This window comes from Channa argus, chromosome 21 (genome assembly GCF_033026475.1).
Source record: "Channa argus isolate prfri chromosome 21, Channa argus male v1.0, whole genome shotgun sequence".
Lineage (NCBI taxonomy): Eukaryota > Metazoa > Chordata > Actinopteri > Anabantiformes > Channidae > Channa > Channa argus.
The window spans coordinates 1,165,293-1,187,442 of NC_090217.1; the positions used below are offsets into that span (position 1 = coordinate 1,165,293).

A 22,150-nucleotide genomic window follows, 5' to 3' on the forward strand; every position below is an offset into this window, starting at 1 on the left:
CACTGTGATGATGCTTTGTGTTGCGTCTCTGTGGTAGACGGCACAGTTCCATCTGATCAGCTCAACAAGAACATAAAGACAGAACCTCTGTCCTCTCCATCACCTTCTAACCAGCAGGTGTAACTCCGTAAAGTGTCACAGCATCTGTTTAACGGAGAAGCTGTTTGTCAGTTGATGTCTAAGGATGATGATAAAACACTGAGTCTGTTAGTAAAACTTTACCTCGATCGGTTTCAGTGGATCAGCTGTCAGAACAAGAAGAAGAGTTTGTGTTAAAGATGAATTCATTAACTCCACCTGCAGTAAAGAACAAAGGAGATCATGTAATTATATTCCCTTGGTTTTCAAAGTTCCAAAGGAACTTTGTGAAAGGTAAAGTGATTCCAGTTGGTCTACAACCAAGACCTTTTTCATGTGTTTGCAGCTTGACAGCAGAGAAGAAATGTCTTTTCTACAGATTTTAGCATCCTCGTCTGAGATAAACCAGCAGGTCACAGTCACAGAAAGAACAAACATTTTCTCCTCAGTTCACAGCTCTGATGATGAATCTTGTTCTCACAGACGAACAACTCTGGAGTAACAAAAAGGTTTAGGCACAAACTAAATGTGATAAAAAACTGCTCATGTTTCTTAGCTTTTGTTCAACTCTTTCAGCATCACGTTTTCTTTCTGTTTTTCTACTGAGTAAACCACTTTTTCTTTTCTTTAGATTTTCTGCATCATAAACAATTTGCCTGCTCAACTCCAGTCTGAAGAGACTCTGCAGCCACCTGCTGGTCTCCTGCAGCATCGCACCGCATTTACTTTATAAAGGTGAATGCAGTCATTGATGATTTGACTGGTGTGTTAGAACACTTTTTCTATTTGGAATTAAGTTTTTGGTTTTATTCTGGTCCCGGTACACTGCAGTTTCTCAGATCAGATTCTATGACTCTACTGTTATAGTTATATGTAAAATTGTAATTTTTAAGGTTTTTATTTTCATATTTATACTTTTATTCATTTTTGCAGCTCTGTCTTGAAATAACACTTGATTTTAGAACTTTTCCCCCTGGATTTTGAAATCTACTGTTTTTACATTTGTAAGTCAAACCCAATTAAGCATCTACATCTGAACTTCAGGCATAAGATTTTCAGGAGGAGCAGAAATATTTCATAAAAAGTTATGACAAATTTATATTTGCATGTAACCTTAAAAAACAAAACTGTAGAGAGGTTTTCACAATCAGCTGTTCTTATCCTCTCAAAAAATGTGAATATTGTCAAAAAGTTTAAGTGTCAGGATCAGTATTTTGCAGGGTAGCATGGAGGGGACTGCATGCTGAGGTCACACTGAAGACCTGGAGGCTGTGATAGCAGCCTTTAGCTCTGCTGTTTTTTCTTTATCTGGTGTTTTTCATCTTTGTCTTGACAATATCACATAGATTCTCAGTGGTCGTCTTGTCACAGCAGGTGCTAAGTCCTCCTGGAGAAGAAAGTCAGTCTCCATGAAGCTTGACAGGATGAAGAGGTCTGAAATGTCCTTTTGGAAGGGTCAGTTTTGACTTTTGACTAAAACGCAGTGGACCAGCACCAGCACATGAAGTGGCCCCAAACCATCACTAACTGTAAAAACTTGACACCGGACTTCAACCTACTCGGATTATGCGGCACACACCTCTCGTCTAGACTCAGGGATCTTCATATTTAAATAAAATGCAACGTTGACTTTCACCTGAAAAGAGGGTTTTAGACCAGTGAGTACAGTTCTTTTCCCCTGAGTCCCGGTAAGACGTTTCCTAAAGACATCTGTGTTAATGGCCAAGCCTCACTCTGCTCTGTGTGAATCCATCCCATTTTTTCAAATCTGCTTTAAAATCTGCCTGTGAGTGACTAATATCTCCTGATGGGACGCCAGACCAGCAGTTAGTAAATCAACTTTTACTATCCTGGTACAGTGTTGCCAAACTGAAGGAGAATATTTAACAGTTAAAATGTATTTATTTCAGTTTTTGGTACATACAAAATCCCTATAAAATGTCACTCTGTAATATTGTGCCATCATCTGTGGTTTTTCATTCATAAAATAAACAGATGTCTTCACTGCACTTCCTTCCTGTGGTTAAAAAACTAAACATCACCCACATAACATGCTCTCAACAATAAGACAATTTTCTGTCAAAGAAAATAAAAAGTGGGAAAAAGGTCTGAGAATAAATAAAATGAAAAGGACAGAGTTGAAGTCACAGCACAGTGGGTCCTGATCCTCAGACACAACTGCAGCTCTGGGAAAACACCATCAAACACGATACGAATCAAGTAGCTTCTATTTCTGGGATCACCTACGGTCCTGCTCTGAGAAGTCTGCACATTGTCAAATCCAGTTTTTTATAAAAAACAATCTTCATAAAACAAGATCTGCTGAGTGGTTTTGTCCAAAAGATTGAAGTCAAAATGAAAGGAGGACATTCTGCCTCTACTGACTTACAGCTTGCTTGTCTCTGCTTTGTGAGCTAGATTACAAAGACTACAACCTCTACAGCTCAGAGTCCTAAATGTGATTGATGCTGACACATACTACATTTTGTCAAACTAAACTCCAGCTTCTTCAAACAAGGGACTCCATATAAGAAACAGTTTCAGAACAGAACCTTTATCTACACGGCAGTTCACCTGGTTTCAGATGAATTTGATCAGATAAGAAAGTGGTTCTTAATTCAAATGAGATGTTAGAGAAAAAGTCCTGGACCTTTTGCACCTTTTCAATGGTAAAACATCAAAAAAGTTCTTTAACTGGCGCTGTGGTCTATTATGAAGGACTTGGGCTCAAGATAAAACTGATACAAGGGGGCGATATAAAAGAGAACTCTGACACAAAGTGTGAAACTGTCTCTGGGACAATTGTCTACAGTTCATCATGGAGGGTGAGAAGCTGCAGAGGAGGGACGGGCATGAAAGTTTCAGAGTTAAGGGACAGTGACGTGGAAGGGACTGCCTGGGACGTTCTCATCCCCCCATTTGACGATGAGGATGTAGCTGCCCTGTTCCTTGACGGTGTACGTGACATTGTACATCCTGTTACCCATGTGTTTAACGTACACCTCTTCGCAGGGAGCCTTCGGCCCGTGGACGCCAACCATCAACATGTTGGTGCCTGCAGAGTCAAGAAGACAGATGGCAGCCAGAGGTGAACATTTCTCACATCCTGTTTTATGAAAAAGACAAAAAACCTGATCTTTTCTTTGAACTGTCTGTATATCTATGCTGCTCCTCACCTGCTTTGCTGCAGTCGACCGTGAACGTGTTCTTCTGACCTATGAAGGCTTTTGATAGGCCAGCTCCTCTTGAGATGACTTTACTGGCATCTGAAGAGAATTTGGGTAAGGAGGCAAAGGCCCCGCCCATTGCAGATGTCTTGGTGACAGTTTCCACAAGAACAGATGACGTTTCATGCAGACTGTGTCCACCGGACAGACGAGGGCCTGCAAAGAGTTAAAGAAAGAGCTGCTGAAATCGGTCACAGTGACCCTGCAGAGGATTACTGCACCAGCACACAGTACATCTGGGACAGCATTTAGAAACCACACTTGTATTTAGGAACAACTACTTATCCCAACTGCTCTAGTGGAGCTGCTCAGTGTCCACAGGTATGAGTGTCTGTGATTATATGAACGTGACAAGGGTGAACATGAACTTGTCTTCAAAGCTAACACTGACTCTTGTCCTGTCCAAAGTAGATCTCTGTTGCAGTTTTGTAGCATAAAGCTGCAGACTCCGGATAGATTTAGGTTTCATTATTATTACATTTAATTTAGACGTTTCTCACATGGTCTTCAAACCACTAGCTATAATTCGTATGTATATTGGGTTGTCTCTAAACCCCAGTGAGTGAGGTGTTGATGGTCCATCAACTCACCTGAGACTTTGGCCTTGAAAGGGCTGCCTACGATGTGCTGGGGTCCTCCATACCTGATGGAGATCAGGTAGTTTCCAGGAGCCATGGGTGTGTAGGAGACCTTGTAGCCCTCAGGACACTCCTGACAGTCCATTTTTACTTTTGACGGCCCGTCGATGGTCACAGACAGAGCTCCTGAACCGGCGTTACATGTGTTCACAATAAAGTCTGAAGCCACACCTAAAGGAGGAGATGGACAAACTGAATGTACCTTCAAATGCACTCCATGGTTTCCTTGTGGGTTTTGAAATGAGGCGTTTCTTTACCTGTTGTTCCCCCCTCCAGTCCTGGTCCAAAGGCGGACACCATTCCAGGATCTCCAACCTGGCCTGGTTCACCCACTCTGATCTTGAATGGGCTGCCAGGGACGTGGCTGCCATTGAAGCGAACCTCGATAGAATGAATGCCATTCTCTCTTGGGATAAACCTGACAGCATACTGGTCTATAGAAACAAAAGCACAGTAACAAGGTCAGAAAGGGGAGATATTAAATATAATAAGTTTTACTTGCATAAATGCTCATTTCCTATGAAGTTACTCTTTAAAAACAATGTTTGGTACAAATCAAATGGCAAAAAGGTGCCATTCAACTGGTGGAGACAAGAACAAAATTTTAATACATTCAGAAAACATATGAATGTTCTTTAAATGACAAAAGGTCACATTTCTTGCCAACATTGTTGCATATTTGATGTTACATTTAACAGATAACATTTCGCACAGTTACTAAAATGTTCTCTCTCAGAATCAGTATCCAGGATCTCTGCTTCTCCTGGTTCAGTTATTTTCTGTGTCAATAGTTTCAATTTTGAGGCCATTAAAGGAGGTTCTGGTGAGCGGGATCAACAGACATAGATATAGAGATGGGTGTCATTTGCACAGTGAGCAACGTTATTATTGTGCTTGTTGACAATGTGAAGGTTAAAAAAAAAAAAGTTAGTGGGCCCAGACTTGTGGAATTCCATCTACTGCAGGCTTAGACCTGAACCATTACCGTGGTCGGTTTTACTGCTGTCTTGTCCATGAAATCCTTTTACTATTTGATAATTGTTAGGTCTTACCACTGTCCAGCTCAGAGACGTGACACTCCTCTATGGCTCCTGATGGGGTGTGGATCTTGGCATCAACCAGACCTCTGGCTCCATTTAGCTGTACAGCAAAGGAGGCCTCCTGCCCCACTTTTAGACCCATCTCCTAATGAAGAGCAGCAGAGGAGGGAGGATTATATGTCTAGGCTTTATGTTTGCTGTCAGTTGAGATGATTAGGTTTGCTAGTTCTCAAGAGAAAATCAGTAGAAAATTAATTAACAATTAATAAATTAATAAATCGTTATTTAAATTGTAATGTGCTATGTGTATGGGTTTCCATTTTCTTCTTCTGCCAGATACTTTTATTAACTCTATTTAATGCAAATCAATGTTTCACCTGAATATAGCAGCTGACACATAACAATGTTGGGTACAAAGACTGATATACCTGTGACCTCCGATGGGTCTGTTAAAACCATTTCATCGGATTTAATGAAGATTTTAATGTTTTCTCACCTGTAGGCTGGTGATGGTGAGGCGGCGAGCGTCGTCAGACAGTGTGGCAATGGGGACGATGAACGGAGAGTCAGGGATGTGTTCATCATTAAATTTAATGGAAACCTCATAATCACCTAGAGAGAAGAAACAACTGGAAATATAACTTTTTCTACTATCATTATGTGATGTTCATACTCCTCTGGTTCTCAGTTTGATGTCACACTATAACAAATGCTCTTTTCTGTCTGGACCTTCAAATTTTCCTAAAATTGTATTGTGATAAATTTGACATTATACTAATATGACTTTTAAAAAAAAAGTTTTTCAAAAATAATAAAACAATAATACCAAGCAGTATACAATCTTGATGCTCTGGTGGTAATGATGATCTATAGCTTGAAGACAAAATAAAAAAGATTTTCATTATATTTATTTTGTTACTGCTGACTTAAAAGCATTTCATGGCCTTATTCTAAGCTCTAAATTGATGACTCCGTCCATACCTCTGTCCATCCCATGTACAGGGCTTCTAATTTGAACTATTTCCTGTTTTATTACATAAAAAACATGAAAAACAACATGAAACGCATTTATTTAAATAAGCAACACCTCGTTTAGATTATCTGTGATTGCTGTGTAGAATGAAGTCTAATCTGCAATTACCCTTGGTTTTTTTTGTGTGTTTTTTTTACATTTTTTTTATTTATTTGCACTTAAAGGGGATGTTAGCGAAGCTGAACTCTAATTTCCCGCTGGCAGGTCCCATCAAAACACAATCGCCACAAAACAAAAGCTTGACTGCTTTTGTTTTGTGGCTGACAACCAGAAACCAATAAAACAGAAACAGAATCATAAATGGACTGCCGAAAGTTCATCTAATACCCTACGTCTTAGCCAGAAATCTCACCAGGCTCCTGAACCACATAGGCCACTCCACAGGATCCATCCTTCCTGTCTTCAAAAGTGATCTCTGCCTTGCTGGGTCCCTCCACTGCAATGGAGAGACCTCCAGCTCCTGCTTCTCTGGTCCAGATACTAAACTCAGCTAAAAAAAAAAAAAAAAACACAAACAAATTAATCTTTCATGTCATTCTGTATGAACTACATAAATTATATTAGGACCATTCTTTCCCACACTGTGCATGAAAACTACAAAGCTATATTCTATAAAACTGTTTAATGAAAATGAGGGAAAAAGAAATAATAAGGACAAATAACCAAGAAAAGTACTTTAAGAGACAAAATAAAAAGCCCACCTGGGATTCCTGCCACTCCTCGGTCCAGTCCAGTTCCTCCTGCTCTGACTTTGTGTGCCCCTCCTTCTCCAAGGGGTCCCACTGTGAACTGAAATGGGCTCCCTGGAACATGTTGGCCCCTATATTTAACATTAACGGTGTGAGGTCCCATCTCCTGAGGGATGAAGCGGACGCTGTAGGTGCTATCCTCCCCTTTAATGATCTCTGCATCCTCCATCTTTCCACCAGGACTTGTCACCTGAGCCGTCATCTCCTGGCTGCCTGACTCTCCTGAGATGGAGGGGAAGAATAAAGGAGAGATTGTGTCCCAGCAAGACATTTTTGCACAGTTATCAGAGGATCAAATACAAAGTATGTGCCAGGTCTAGATCACAATACTTACAACGATTACAGTAAAAATAATTGTCTTCCATATTCATCTTGGGTTTCGGTCTTACCGTAACCATAGTGAGAACTCAATACATTATGAGTGTTTAATTATCTTTGTTCTTGTTCAGAAAAATTCGTTCTACACAGTTAACCAAACAAAAAATGCAACACACCAGATGGACCACCCTGGAGCCCCATGAACATCTCTGATTGATCTCTGATCAAGTTTAGGAAGTACTCAGTCACACTACCCCCACCCCTGTTTTCCTGTTTTGTCTAGTTACTTTTGGTGTGTTTTTGTTGGCTTTGTTTTTCCTTTCTGTTTGTTTAGTTTTTATTTACTTCAATGTATTATTACTTAATAGTTTCCTCATTACCACAAAATTTAAATTATACAATGTACAGGCATTGAACATGTCCTACTGTTAACATGCATATTCCTATCCTGCATGTTCCTTATCTATTACCCCCCAACTGTCCTCTTTGTTATGAGTAGAACTATCTATTCTCACTACACCTCTTCAATGCTCCAACCCTGAAGCACATTAACAAGCAAACATACACTGTACCTAGGTCACATGTGTCTTGTCCTTTTGTCTTATCTCGCACTAGCTATTATGTTTTGGTTTGTGTTAATTGTAGTTTTTTGTTGTGAAAAAAAGATGCATTCTCTGATAATCTGTGTTTTTCTGAGAAACGCTGTCAGTACATGTGATGTTCCACCCACTGTCATGAGTTAGATCAACAAAAGTTAAAAACTCCACACACAGTTGTGCACACACCGTCCTGCAGTGGTGGCTGGCTGCCACTGAACCCGGTAAGACTCTCTCGTCCCAGAAAATCTCCAAACACATCCCTGAAGGGGTCACCTCCAACCTGCGTGCTCTCCTCCACACGGACCTCTCTCTTGGTCTCTCCTCCTCTGGTTTTACTGATCTCTGTCCGCTCTGTGCGAGTGTAGGTGTGACTACTGCGAGTGAATGTCCGAGTCAGTCGCTCCTGAGCTGAAACCATCTGAAACCAGTTCCCTAAAACCAGGGGGAGAGGCAGGAAGTAAGTGAGGCACAAAGAGCAGGATTTGAATAGTAAGCAGAGGGGATAGGAGCAGACAGGTGCAGGGGACACGTTGTTTCAGCTCACCTGGTATTTTAAGGTTGAGGTCACAGGTGCTGCCCACAGTAGCGATGGAGGGAGCCTGACGTTTCCTGGTGATGCTTTCCTTTACCCGGCCCTCGCCAAACACTTTCACAGTGAACGGACTTCCTGTTGGGGCAATAACACGATGAAGGAACATCTATTTTTCAGAGCAAAAATGTGTAGATTCAATACCTCAATCACTATTTTTACCCAAAGCTTCTCTGGTGTCAGATTTTGCTTTTTCTGTTATCTCTCAGGGTAATCTAAATCATGTTTGGGGTCTTTGGACAAAACAGACATTTGAAGACAAAGGCTGCAAAAGCTGGCCCTAAACATTATATAAAATATAATAATATTTTTCAATATTTTGATATTGTACATTTTTTGTTTTGTCCTAAAGGTGATGAACTTGGAAGCTTCTTGATAAACATCCTGGTCTCTGCACTGACCCTGTTTCTGTTGTTGCATTCCTCCATGTTTCTTTTTACAGGCTGTGAGGAGGCGACACTGAACGATGACACGACAACAGGTGAAATGTGCAGAACAGTGAGGAAAAAAACACTTGAAGTCTGATCTGTCACAGAGCCACAGAGCACACATGAAGCACATTTATGTCCACATGTGAAAGAATTGTGAGTTTGTTTTCAACCGAGTGAACTCAAGTCGAGACACTTCAGATGTAAAGTGAACATGTTGGTGTATTCTTTTTTATAACTGAACATGAATTACTTAGATCAGCCTGTGGTTTAGAATGAATAATGAAAATGACAATGAAAATTAAAATGACTACTTTTTGACTTAAAATGATGCTAAATGATGTTAGCTGTTTAGGAAAGGAACTGCTTTAGTGGTGGCTCATACCTGGTACATGCTGGTCAGCAAACTTGATGTTGATTATGTAGTTTCCAGGCTCAGTTGGACAATAGGTGACTTTACATGTTCCATCCTCCACATCCTCACAGTTAATGTCCACTTTACTGGGACCCTCAATGGAGAGACCCAGACCTCCATAGCCTGGAAAAAGAGAGATAATGCTCAGGGTGATGGGCTTAACCATACTGATGTTCACCCTGACATGTGGCTGAAAAGCTTATGGAAATGCCAATAAACCTTGTGCTACTGGATACTGCTTTTTCCAAAAAGACACTGAATAAAAACACACACACCTAAAAGGCTTATATAGTGCTTTACACTGCTTCTCTGTCACCCATTCACATACACAATCATTCACTCACACAACGATGGGGGAGCTGTTATGCAGCTGGGGTTCAGTGTCGTGCTCAAGGACATTTTGACATGTGACCAGAGGGATTCACCCTGAGATAAGTGGATGACTGATCTGCCTCCTGAGCCACAGTTGCCCCAAAAACAATGTTATGCAGAATGTCTGTTACTACATCTGTGTAAATATCAGCTAGAGCATTTTTATAGTCATCCATCATTATTATTATTAGTAGTTTAAACATTGTTTTTTTCTATCTTCAAAAACATAAAATAATAATAAAACTAATGATAATAATAAAAATAATGATAACATTAATAATCACTACTATATCAAAGCCATCTCTTCAAACATTTTTTTGTATTTGCAGTTAGTCTACAGTGAAGGCCTCTGACAGCCATGGCAGTGATTATACAATAACAGCAGTAAATGTCCTCTGATTAAAAAAAAAGTTTTCCGTGCTTATATCCAGGGAACATGAACTAACAGCAGGGGTTTAAATCTTACCTGCGTTCCTGGTGTCCACGATGAACTCGGCTACCTCAAAGGTGTGTCCCTCCACCAGTCCCTGACCATAAACTTTCACCTTACTGGCGTCTCCAATCTCTGACTGACCCACCATGATTTTAAACGGACTGTTAGTCACGTGCTTCCCATTTTTCTTCACACTCACAACATGTTCACCCACTTCCTTTGGAGTGAAGGAGATACCTGCAGGGACAGGAAACAGAAACAGGACTGTTTTTAACTTTAGATAATTTGTTTGACTGCTTCTTGGAAACAGTACTTGATAAAAACAGCACTAAACAAAATGTAGACCTCCTTTTAAGCAGAAAGAATTGACTGGAGTTATGGTTTCAAGTTGTAAACTTTCCATTTTTAGTCCTGAAAGAGAATAAAAATTAGGGTCACGTTGCTGTTAGCCACTTGTTAGTGAGGAAGGAATGTATAAGAACCACTATGGCTTGCAAATCAGGTTTAGACAGAACTAACTAGTTAGAGTTTGGGTAAAGTTGTTGCCTCATTAAGCACTGTAACTTAGCCACCATAACCTTTAAGTTAGTGTACTTTGTGTAGCCTCAAATGGTAATGTTTGCAACTCAACTTGTGTTTACACACTAGTCTCCATTTGTTGTGAACAACAGCACAGTCTCTGCATCCAAATGTGATTTTCTGAGGTTTCACCTTTTCTTTCTATTACTGATTTCCTAGAGAGAAGAACAAGCTATTCCAAGAGAAATGTTTAAAATTTGAGATCATTCCAAAGCGTAAAAACTGACCGATGTGTCTGTTGGGCAGCCTCTTTAACAAACACGGCTCCTCATTTCCAGATGGTGCTCTGATTGTGGCCATCAGGCTGCTCAGGTCCGTCTCTGTTATCTTTAACGAAACGTCACTGGCCGTGCCAACATTAAGTTGGGATGTCCTCGTAGAGTCGTCACCTGGTAACCAATTCATTACATAATAATTGAAAATCGTTTAAATAAACAACTAAGAACTATCTCAGTGTCAGTCTTTTAGTATAGGAATATGTTACAAGTCAAATGTTATGGACACAGTTTGTATATTGTTGTATATGGATTCATGCACATATAAGCAAAAGAGATAAAATTCTTGCTGTTCGCATGTTATAAATCAAAGGCATTTCCATAGAGCTTTAGTACCAGTAATTTTGGCAGAGAAGGGGCTGCCAGAGATATGTTTGTCGTCAAATTTGACAATGATGTTGTAGTCTCCAGGTGCAGTGGGCAGGTATGACACGGTACACGTTCCGTCTTTGTTGTCTTTACAGCTGATCTCTGCTTTAGATGGACCTTCAACAGCCAGGGAAAGACCGCCTGAAGAGAGAGGAGGAATCTATTGTTCAACTGTCGCGGAGAAAGACATTTTCTGTTTGATTTTTAGAATTTTCCATCTTTTGAATTTATTGGGTTGTTTGATCATTATTAACATGTTATTAGTAACTTTCTGGTCTTCTAACGTCCACTGTCTATCATCATGTATATGTGTCCACTACGTACATATGTGTAACTCTATTGATACCTTCTCCAGCATCTTTAGTAACAATAGTGAAGGTAGCTGGTCTGTTCACAATGCCATGGCTCAGTCCAGGACCATACGCTGTCACATGACCACTGTTGATAGCATCAACATAGAACTGAAGTGGACTTCCTGAAACAAAGAAACAAAATAGAAAGTCTACGCGGCTATAAAGTTTAAAAGTATGGTTAAAATATTTTAAATGATTTTTTTAGAATATCGAAAATCTTAAGTGAGCTGTTGCTATGTGAGTAACAAACAGAAAAAATACTAACCATATTAACCAGATTAAAAACGCTCCAAAATAGTATTGCTAAAAACTAGATTTATTTGGGAGGGTGTGGGGGGGTACCTGGGATATGGCTGCCATCGTATTTAATGTCCATCTCATGCAGACCTCGCTCAGTCGGGGAGTATTTCACAGTAACGGTGCCGTCCTTGTTGTCGGTGATGTAAGGAGAGGCGGTTCGACCAGAGGGCATTCGCACTTCTCCTGGTAAAAAAATCACAGACTTATCAAGGCCTGAACTGTGGTTCACACTCGCCATGCATTTTGTTAGAGTTGTGGCACAATTTGAAACGTATAAAAATAATATTCAAACTAAAATGTCAGTAAGTGACACTGCAAAAGAAAAAGTTGAATCCTAACTCCAGACAGAGACAGACCCAGTTCTTACCTGTGATCTCTCCTTTCTGAACAGTGAAGGGAATGACAAGACTGAAGGGACGGAGGACAGGCTCCATCCCATCCACAGGGCTGATGGGATCACTAGTGGCCTAAACCAGAGCCAGAGGGGAGGGGTGTTAGTGTCACTATATTGGGAGCTCTGGGAAGTGAGCCAGAGAGAGGAGGGAGAGGAAGAAGCACAGCGGGAATGTAGAAAGGCTGACAGCGAGCAACAGGGGCTGGATGCACAGAACCTGGTCAACTGGGAGGCAGTGCAGTTCGTCCAGAAACAGTCCAACAAATGGGCTTTTTATCTATAAAAGTTGAATTAGTACTTAGCCATATTTTGAATATTACATTAATTACAAGACAAAAAAATAATAAAATTTAAAAAAGACAACGTGCATAAATAAAGTGAAATACAAAGCATTGAATGAAAAATTAAATATACAAATAACTAAAGAAATTAGAAAAGGAAAAAAGCAAAACACAAAAAAAGCCAAAGTAAAAATTTAAAATACAAATAAAAAAACAAAATATCTTTCTAACTCAAATAGGATTATCTAAAAAAAAACCTAAAACTTAATAAATAAAACAAGTGAGAATTAAAAACATTTATAAAACCCAATTTGAATTAAAATTGTAAAACAATAAACAGAAACAATTAAATGACAAATCAGACCTGCAGCTGACTGTGTGTTAGTTGGATGTGAACGACATAATCATGCAGATGAAACGTGCAGCACCATGCTGAGCCAGAAAATAAATCTATAGATGAATGTGGGCTGTTATTGATGCTGTGGGGCTTAAAAGTTCCAGTGGAGTGACAGAAACTGAATTGAGGACAGTTTGTATGTTAAAGTTGCAGTAGAATGCTGTGTACCCATGGAGGGGAGAAGCCCACATAGGGGGACTGAAGCTTGTCACATGGTTCCTCTTTAACTGGGATGGTGTCACTCGCCTGACAGGAAACAAGGTACAACCTTAGAGAACACACACAGCGGCATGCACAAAAAGCAAATCTAGTGTCATGTTATTAATGAGCCTGTTTCATGTCTGTGAGAAGAATCAATTCCTGTGGTTCTCAGCAGCTCAGTACGATAGCAACTCGCCAAAGACAAACGTGAGTGATTTCTTTGTTGGTGCTGATTGTTTTGTTCCACAAAATACTTTCATAAAATTTTTTATCTGATTACTAATTGTACAACATAGACCCCATAATTTGCATTCCTGTAACTTATTCAATATGAGTGAATAAGTAAGATGTCTTAGATTTTCAGAGATGTTTCTACTGCTACAAAAGGTGACTTCAGAGGATTCCTATTCAGCCATCTGGTATGATGCAAATGAATGCATGCATATATTCTTCTGTGTTTTTGATGAAAAACAAACAGCAGGAAGCAATCCTAATAAAGAGGCCCATAAACTGTGCAGATAATCAGTGAAACTACCTTAATACCACATTTAATTAGTAAGGATTAAATAAATGGTATTTTAAGCAAATAAATTACAAATTAAAAAATAAATTAGGTCTTCTGGTTTAAAAAGCTTTATTTAAGGTGTTTGGGTGGGTAAGTTAAGCATTAAGAGAGTGACAGGTCGCAGTCATGAATGTAACCCAGATCTACCGTTCGGGATTCACTGTTTGGAATATGCTTTTGTTAACTCTTCCATTAGAATATGAATCTACAGGTCTACAGTGGTTCCCAACCTCTCATTAGTCAGTAAAATTAAACCATCATAGATCACCATCATTATTGCCATCATCATCCTGTTTCACTGACGTTTAGTGAAATGATCCTGTTGCTACCAAAGAATAAAAGGCTGGACTTTAGAGTGGGAACCACTGATCAAACAAACCAGGATGTTACTCACCACCACATGGAAGGGGCTGTTGGGAATGTGTTCCCCTCCAAACCGAATGGTGATGACATATTTCCCAGGCTCCGGAGCCGTGTAGTAAATATCAAACGTCCCATCTTCGTTCTCTACCACGTCCACGTCCAGCTCCCCTCCGTCAGGAGTCGACACCTTGCAGGTGACTTTACCTTTCCCAGCAGCCTTCGCGTCGACTGTGATGACCGTTTCCTCACCAATCTGGATGGTCGGCCCAATCCCTGATCCTGACGAGATGATAGAGGAGGAATTAGAACAGCTGTCATGAAAAATCACGCTACAGTAACTATTCATTCAGGTAGTCAAATACTGACACAGTGGTAAAGAACTTCTCCACCTTAAGAGAGATTACAGTGTATATTTCTACTACAAAACGTTTAAATAAACCTCACAAACAGTAGCTAAAGCCATTCTGAGCTGCAGTCTCTGAAAAGGACAGTACCATCACACCACCAAACCAAATTATAAAAGTCCAGAGTACTCAGTAGTGCTCTCTACAACATCAGGCAGATCAGACCCTACATCACGGAATATACAACCCAACTCATTGTACAGACGCTTGTCATATCTCGTCTCGATTACTGCAACGTTTTAAACAACGATAAACTCTTTCTCGCACTTGCATCTCATGAACTGTGAACACTTTTCTGATAGGACTTTGCTTTGATGTTTTCTCCTTGAATTAGAATTTTGCTGCCTTGTACCTCACTTGTAAGTTGCTTTGGATAAATGCCTGCTATCTGCTAAATGACTAAATGTAAATGTAAATGTACTCACCCAGTCCGTGTCCTCCGATTGAGACTGTGGGAAAACAACATGAGAGTCAATGTGACAGATTCAAGTACTTACATCTGACTGGTGGACCGCGTAGTGGAGGGTGGAGTCCTACCTGTGACAAGACACTTGCTGGCATCTCCAGTGGGAAGAGCGTGGATACGGTAGGGTGAGTATGGGATCTCATCTCCTCCGTACTTGATGGTGATGGTGTAACGTCCTGTCATATCCGGTACGTAGGACACGGTGTATGTCCCATCTCTGTTGTCTCTGATGTTTGCCTTCTTTGGTTTTCCCTCTGGATCCTGGGCACACGTGTATAAAGTTAGGGGTGTGCTGAAGATGCACTAAAGTAAAGTTTAGTGCTGGGAAGTGAAAAGCTGGCCATCAGTGGCCTCCTACCATCTGCCATTTAATAATAGGATGGCATCTAATGGATTCACTAATTGTTTGGCTATGACTGGGCCTCCAAATGACTGAGACGTGTCCATTACGCTGCATTTGATGCACATCGGAGGTGAGAAATGTCTGACTTTAAAGCACTCCACCACTAACATGGCCAATCACTATTAGTGACGGTGAGAAACCTGTATCATCATGGCTGTGTGACTATGTCAATGTTTCAACTAATACAGGAGGATAAACAATGGGGAAGGAAAAATGGCATAATCAGGAAGCATTAAGAAAACCGCCAGCTTTGAGGGCTGGTCTATCAAACCTTTTTAGGTGGTTCAAATTGAGAAAGCTCTGATGTACTCTGAATGCAGCATAGGCATTACACCAGTACACCAATTGGCCAAAAAATTACCCTGGGTGGTCAACATGAGATACACTGTGTACAGAGGTGGTACAAGTGCACAAACTCTTTTTCTCAAGTAAAAGTAGATTATCAAATTTTTTCTAATGTTGTGGGTGATTAATAAAGCCACAGTCCACCACCTGCTGAGCAGCAAACAGCAGGCAGACACAGTCAGACAGCAGCTGGTGAACACAGTGGATGTTTAGCTGCTAAAGAGCAGATTTGTCCCAGAGAAGCTGGTGGAGACTGGAGCTTAAACAGAGGGAATGTTGGACAGGATTGATCTGGTGGACACAAGGAGCACTCTAAATGAACCTGCCTGATATGAAAATGTGAATTTCACAGGCCCATTACAATGTGTGCTACCTGGTTTTATCAGTCACTCTTTGGGGACTGGACTTGATGGCTCCTGATGGTTTGAGACCAGTGGTGTTCACAGTACTCATTAAGTACTAATTAAAAGTTCTTGTCAGCTTTACATCACACAGGAACTAACTCTACTTAATGCATCCGAGGAGAAGGGTGGAGGGATGGATGGAGACAGGTTTACGAAGCACTCTGGTTAGTGGAGAACTAAATACCACATTTGTCTGTTAGCTCATTAGACAAACTGAATGTAGGTCAGTCCACATGGAGAAGGGTGGCGGTGGGGAAAGACCGCATAAAACATTAAATATTTATTTTTTTATTAAACTGTTTTTTTTTTTCATGAGCGCCCAAGACTATGTGCCCTATATACACAGTTCTGGCAGATTTATTTAAAATTTACCAGATCTACCAGATTAATTTCTCAAAATCTTTATTTGTACTAAGATTTTTAGGTGCAAAAACAACAAGGCTCACTGGTCTCTGATAATTCCTTTTTTAATTATTTTTTTCTTTGCTTTATCTTAAAAGAAAAAAATAAAAAGGAGTCAGGGGGACCTGGGGGAGGACAAAAGATGAGATGAATGAATGCGGGAGGTGAAAGAGTGCAGGCCTTACACAGCCTCTCTTAAGAATACTGAAGGGGATGGTTTTCTTTAATATACGAGTCTCCCACACCCTCCTGCCCCAGTCCTCCACAAACACTGAGGCCTCTTGCTTGCACCCATCTGGACCCTGCAGTAACAGCAACAAGCCCCAACAGTGGAAAAAATGTCACATGAACAGTGTGATTCAGGGGTAAAAGACTCTGTAACACAGACATATTCAATCCTAACCTGGGTTCGACATGTGTTTACAAACTCTACTTAACTCAGACGAAGTTTGTAGCTGTGACCCTTCTGTTCCTAGTCCTAAATATCTTCTTACCTTGATCTAAACCAGGACAGGAAAGTGAGGACTCACCAGTATCTGAACCGTTAGCAGTCCCTCTCCAGCATCTCGAGCATCGATGGTGAACTCAACCGGCAGACTGGCAGGAACCCCAGATGCATTCAGACCTGGACCACTGGCTCGAACTTTACTGGCATCATGGGCCGGTAATGTCTTGATCTTGAAAGGACTGAACAGTTTGAAAAGTAAGACCCAAACCAGGAAGACCGTGACTGTTTTAGACTCTAGTGGTTATCAGTTAGTTAGAGTTGATCTGAAACCTTTCATGGCTCAGCTACGAGTTTAATAAGCTAATCAGGTTGTGAGAACGGGACCAAGACAAAACCTGGGGATATCAGCCAAGATCCCTTTTAATAATAATAATCTTTTTTTTAAAATTTTCCTTTGGTTTGCGATATTTTTTTTCCTGGATTTTCCCAATTAAAGCACTTTGTGCTCTACAAATAAAGTTTATTGTAACTGACCTGCGAGGAACCTCCTGATCGGCATACTTCACAACCACCGTGTACGGCCCATCGTTGGCAGGAGTGTAGTTTACTGTGTGAGTACCGTCACCATTGTTGCTGATGCTGATTGGCTCGGCCACACCTGAGGAACGACCAGGACACAAATTCAACCCCCAGTGAAGGTTTCCTGACTTTTACACTGCTGCATTGATCATAAGCTGGTAGATAGGCAGATAAAACCAGGAAGTAACACAGCAGGAAAAACAACAATGCCGAATGGTGTTCATGGATTAAAATGTAGAACTAGGACTGTTAATGAGGACTAGGGGTGGGGCGATGCGTCGACAAAGTCGATTACAAAATTGTTGCAATCGGGCTAGAAATTCAAAGGCTCACAAAGATTTTGTACCTGGGACAATAAAGAAATGACCTCACAGTGCATGTATTTAGTTGTTTCTTTTAGCTTTTAGCTAGTTTAGCTTCACTAGAGCACAAAAGTATAAATAACTGTGTTCTGAAATCACCAGATATGAATTCTTCTAGAAAACATAGAGGTTAGCGAATAAGTAAATAAACTTGCTTCTCTCTATGTATGAGAAAGGACGGCGCTCAATTAAGTGTCCCTCTCTGCAGCAGAGAGGGAGCAGACACTTAATAACTGTTCAGCCTCATGTGCCACAGGTTCTGGTGGACACTGAGAGAGTCACAGTCCCAAACCAAGCAGGACAGATACAGGGTCCTGTAGCTATTTACTGAGGAAATTGCACCACATTCCTTTAACTCGAATGGAACAAGCTCTTACTTTAATCATATTAATCTGTAAAACACAGACCACCAGTTAAGACTGGCCTATTTTTGGGGGGAAGAATAATGCCCTTCAGTGGATACTTTGAATTATGATATTAAACCATAAATGACTGATGAATTTAAATTTCATATATTTAGTTAATTATATTATATTATTGTATCAAGCCAAGGGGAGTGGTCACTGAGACTTGTGGCGGCTAGGGACTCTGGGAGTTATTTCCCAAATAAACCTGGCTTCTTGTCGCATGTGGTGTTTGTGAGACGAGAAACTGAAAGTAACCTCTGTCATGAGTGACTTTGCTCAGTCAGAGCTTAATGTGGAAATAAGAGATCGATTAATAAACAAAAAAATAACTGTTAGGTGCAGCGCTATTGAGGACAGACCTATCATAAAGAAAAAAGCAGATTTCACTTAACTTCTGTAAATCTGTACTTTTCACCAAATGCACCAGTGAGGACCTTAAATCTAATCAGAGTCTATGGCAGACCCTCATTGGCTGTTTGTATATGGTATCTCACCTGTTGGCCCATAAAGCTGGATCTCCAGGGGGGCCACTCCAGCCTTACTGCAGTCCACAGAGAAAGTCTGAGGGACCTGAGCTCGGACTCCACTTCCAAGGCCGGGACCTGAGCACCTCACCTTGCTAGGATCCACCAGCTCTCGCACTGGGACCCGAAATGGGCTCCCTGTAACACACAAAGTCCAGTGAAATCTGCATCATCCCCAGTCCTGCAGGTCAGGATACTGGGTTTAATGAGGTGGATCTATTACCTGGGATAGGTATTACTCCAAAGGTGATGTTGACATCGTATTCTCCAGGAGTGAAGGGGATGTACTCCACACTGCAGCTGCCATCTTTGTTGTCCTTACATGACATCTTTGCTTCAGATGGACCCTCAATGGCCAGGCCAAGACCCCCGGTACCAGCACCCCTAAGGGAAACAAGGGTAAAAGGTGAAAACGGAGGAGGTTTAGATGGATTGATTTTGAGACAAATCCTCCAAAATAGACAAACACAAAATAACTGCAGTGTGTACGTAACAGAGAAATTACCGGGTCTCGACTGTGAAGCGGTTGGGTTTGTTGACCAGTCCTTCTTCCAGACCTGGACCATAGGCTCGGACTCGACTGGGATCACAACCCTCAGCCACCGAGACCCTGAACGGACTCTTAGGCACTGAAACCTCATCAAGCAACACTTCAATAAGATGCAAACCTGCAACAAATCACAGAGAAAACTAAATAGGTTACAAGCAAAACTATGGATCAGGTATCAGTGAAAGAGCAGCCTTTGTTGTTAAGGTTCAGAGGAGTGGCACATAGGAACAGGGTTTATACAAGGTAATGGTCCATCCTGAACCCAAGAAAAGTCTATTTGTGTATTTAAGAGCAACAGACAGCGCGTGACTAGTATTTTTGTCCCAGTGGCCGACAACATGTCACATTTTACTATCAGTGGAAAACCATCTGCTGACAGACAGAGTACAGCTATTAATAACAGCTACTCACATCTTCATGCTCTTTTGTTTCCACATCCCATTACTACATTACTGTTTTCTGAGCACGTCAGCTCTCTCGCTCTCTTTTTCCCGTTTTATCACAGGCTGTAACTTGCTCTGTTTAGCATGTTAGCTTAAGTTAGCATGTTAATGTGCACTTATTTACCATCCTCTTACACCAACGTGCTAACATTAAGCATTAGCAAGTTAGCATACTGATCATTACTGCATTAACCATTTCCTATTCACTCATTTTCTTGATAGTTTTCAATCGTGTGATTTGTGAGGAGCCCTGGAAGGAAAAAACACCAGAAACTCAACAGAACAACAGCACAGACCATTTGTTCTATGTAACATCAGATCACATTTAAGAAAAAAAAACAAAGATATGAGGCACTTATCACTTGTCTGATCTTTATACAATACCACTGCTGACACACAAACTTAGTGGAACTGACGAGGCCTGTATCTGTGGGCAGCAGACAAATTCCTTCTTTTTCTCCACAGGTCATTTGAAAACTGTCACCACATAATCTTCACTGTGTAGTTCACTCAACAGCGAACTGACATTTCATTGACTAACCACTGTGACAGTGGTTAAAAATAAGGTTAACTACAAGGTTAACCTGTTCACATGGCTCGGAATTCTGTATGAAAAATTCAGTAAGTTTAATTCTGATGTGGGTTAAACGTAGGTTATTTATTTGCTCGTGTTTGACATGGGAAATTCAAAGTGTTAGCATGTTTCATTTTACATAACTTGGGTTTTTTTTTACTTAGCATGTTTGCTTTCATTGAAAATATTGGCTACTAGAAAATATATCCGGTTTGTTTCATCAATTTACTTGGACTGAGCTGAGTTTGAGCAGTTAGATTTTTACTTCACTGACTACTTAAGTCGTGAATAAATACTACCAGCCTATAAAAAAAGGTTTGTGATTTAGTGGTTGTCTTGTGGGTAGTACAGTGGTGGAGTGGTTGGAGCTGCTGCCTCACAGCTAGAAGGTGCCCAGTTTGAATCCCTGGCTCTTTGCAGATATCCTGTGGGGGTTGCTAGTGTGAGTTTCCTCCGGTTTCCTCCCAAAGTCCAAAGACATGCATGACAGGTTGACTGGTGACTCTTTTCACACTTTTGTGAGTGTGAATTGTTGTCTGCCTGTGTCTCTCTGTGTTGACCCTGAGACAGACTGGAAACCTGTCTAGGATGGATCGCACCTCTAACTCATTAACAGCTGGGATAGGCCCCAGCCCCCAGTAACCCTAAAGAGGATAAGTGGTTACAGATAAAGGATAGATGTCTGGTGTTACGGAGGTAGATTCTGCCTAAACCCCCATGAGGAGGATGGCTCACATTAGCCCATTAAAAGTCCTGAACATGGTGGAATCATTATGCAGCCGTAACTTTAAGTATTAAAAACACAAATGCCTTGTTTTTCCTCTACTGTAGCAGAGGGAAAACAGAAGCTTTATGAGAGCCACAAGGTGACTTATCTTACAGTTCCCATGTGTTATGTTGGAGAAACTGTACTTTGATCTCACACACAGAAAAGTGTCTCATGTCTTAAACACACAGCACATAAGAATTCATGTGTAAATTTTCGATCCTGACCGTCCTCGTACGGTGTGTACTCCACTCTGTAGGTCCCGTCTCCCTTCTCAATGATGTAGGCATCTGTTGTGGTGCCTGATGGATTGGATATGCAGGCTTTGATGTGATTGCTACCACTCTTATAGTGAGCTCGAGTGTCCACAGTGAAATGTGTGGTCACCTCCCTCAGGACACCTGAGAAGAGGACACACAAACAATACCACAAAAAGAGATGAATACTAATACAACCAGGCTCTGTCCAACATCTGGTTCTCAGTCAACAAATAAATGTGACACTGAGAAGCTAAACAGTGTTAACTGTGTTCAGATTAAGTGCAATCTATGTGGTCTTGCACAGCATGCAGAGGTTATCTGGGGACAAATAAGTCCTCACAAATTCCTTAATAACCAGTACTTAATTAATGAGACTCTGAGAGGGAGATTTTATGGTTTATGGGAGCGACGTGAAAAAGGCATGTTTTTTTGTCTGTGGGTTTTATTCTGGCAATGTGAGAACTGAGGATATTGGCCATTTGTTTGTCACTGTTGGGTTCAATGTCATTGTCTGAATGCAACATAAAACATCTTCTATCAACTAGAGTTCATAAACATAATAATGAACTCCGGTGAAACCAGAGGCCATTAGTTCAGTAATTAAGCCACTGGGAGCTGACTCCAGACCTGACTGGATATAGTCCCATCATTATAAAAACTGTTTACAACTTACAATCTGCATGGTGCCAGATTTACCCAGTAGGGTTTATAGTCTTAATCATTGGTTCCATTTTGGATAACTAAGTTTTTAGCATAAAATATATTCTGAAGTATTCTAAGGATTTTCTTTTTATTTTATAGTGAAAAGTTGAATATA

The 22,150-nt window shown here is 40.7% G+C and overlaps 1 protein-coding gene across 9 annotated transcripts in view; it reads right to left on the minus strand.

Moving 5' to 3' along the window:
* Nucleotides 1-2,191: 2,191 nt before the first annotated feature.
* Nucleotides 2,192-22,150, minus strand: part of LOC137107004 (filamin-C-like) — a 42,886-nt gene continuing 22,927 nt past the window's right edge. For 3 of the 9 annotated variants that reach the window (XM_067491150.1, XM_067491147.1, XM_067491155.1), the window contains 28 exons: nucleotides 21,301-21,474; nucleotides 19,246-19,408; nucleotides 18,964-19,124; nucleotides 18,711-18,878; nucleotides 17,403-17,526; nucleotides 16,951-17,107; nucleotides 16,606-16,722; nucleotides 14,938-15,127; nucleotides 14,826-14,849; nucleotides 14,028-14,275; nucleotides 13,036-13,113; nucleotides 12,163-12,262; nucleotides 11,838-11,978; nucleotides 11,489-11,617; nucleotides 11,110-11,283; nucleotides 10,726-10,887; nucleotides 9,953-10,156; nucleotides 9,085-9,237; nucleotides 8,227-8,349; nucleotides 7,869-8,114; nucleotides 6,718-6,987; nucleotides 6,369-6,506; nucleotides 5,480-5,595; nucleotides 4,996-5,128; nucleotides 4,201-4,377; nucleotides 3,896-4,114; nucleotides 3,255-3,461; nucleotides 2,192-3,133 (listed from right to left, as the gene is read on the minus strand). In XM_067491150.1, the coding sequence (XP_067347251.1) occupies nucleotides 2,946-3,133; nucleotides 3,255-3,461; nucleotides 3,896-4,114; nucleotides 4,201-4,377; nucleotides 4,996-5,128; nucleotides 5,480-5,595; nucleotides 6,369-6,506; nucleotides 6,718-6,987; nucleotides 7,869-8,114; nucleotides 8,227-8,349; nucleotides 9,085-9,237; nucleotides 9,953-10,156; nucleotides 10,726-10,887; nucleotides 11,110-11,283; nucleotides 11,489-11,617; nucleotides 11,838-11,978; nucleotides 12,163-12,262; nucleotides 13,036-13,113; nucleotides 14,028-14,275; nucleotides 14,826-14,849; nucleotides 14,938-15,127; nucleotides 16,606-16,722; nucleotides 16,951-17,107; nucleotides 17,403-17,526; nucleotides 18,711-18,878; nucleotides 18,964-19,124; nucleotides 19,246-19,408; nucleotides 21,301-21,474 (4,484 nt within the window). In that variant the 3' untranslated portion in view covers nucleotides 2,192-2,945. Of the gene's footprint in view, nucleotides 3,134-3,254; nucleotides 3,462-3,895; nucleotides 4,115-4,200; nucleotides 4,378-4,995; nucleotides 5,129-5,479; nucleotides 5,596-6,368; nucleotides 6,507-6,717; nucleotides 6,988-7,854; nucleotides 8,115-8,226; nucleotides 8,350-9,084; nucleotides 9,238-9,952; nucleotides 10,157-10,725; nucleotides 10,888-11,109; nucleotides 11,284-11,488; nucleotides 11,618-11,837; nucleotides 11,979-12,162; nucleotides 12,263-13,035; nucleotides 13,114-14,027; nucleotides 14,276-14,825; nucleotides 14,850-14,937; nucleotides 15,128-16,605; nucleotides 16,723-16,950; nucleotides 17,108-17,402; nucleotides 17,527-18,710; nucleotides 18,879-18,963; nucleotides 19,125-19,245; nucleotides 19,409-21,300; nucleotides 21,475-22,150 lie in introns of those variants that run through there. The other 6 variants (XM_067491151.1, XM_067491149.1, XM_067491152.1 and 3 more) reach the window with 4 other exon arrangements.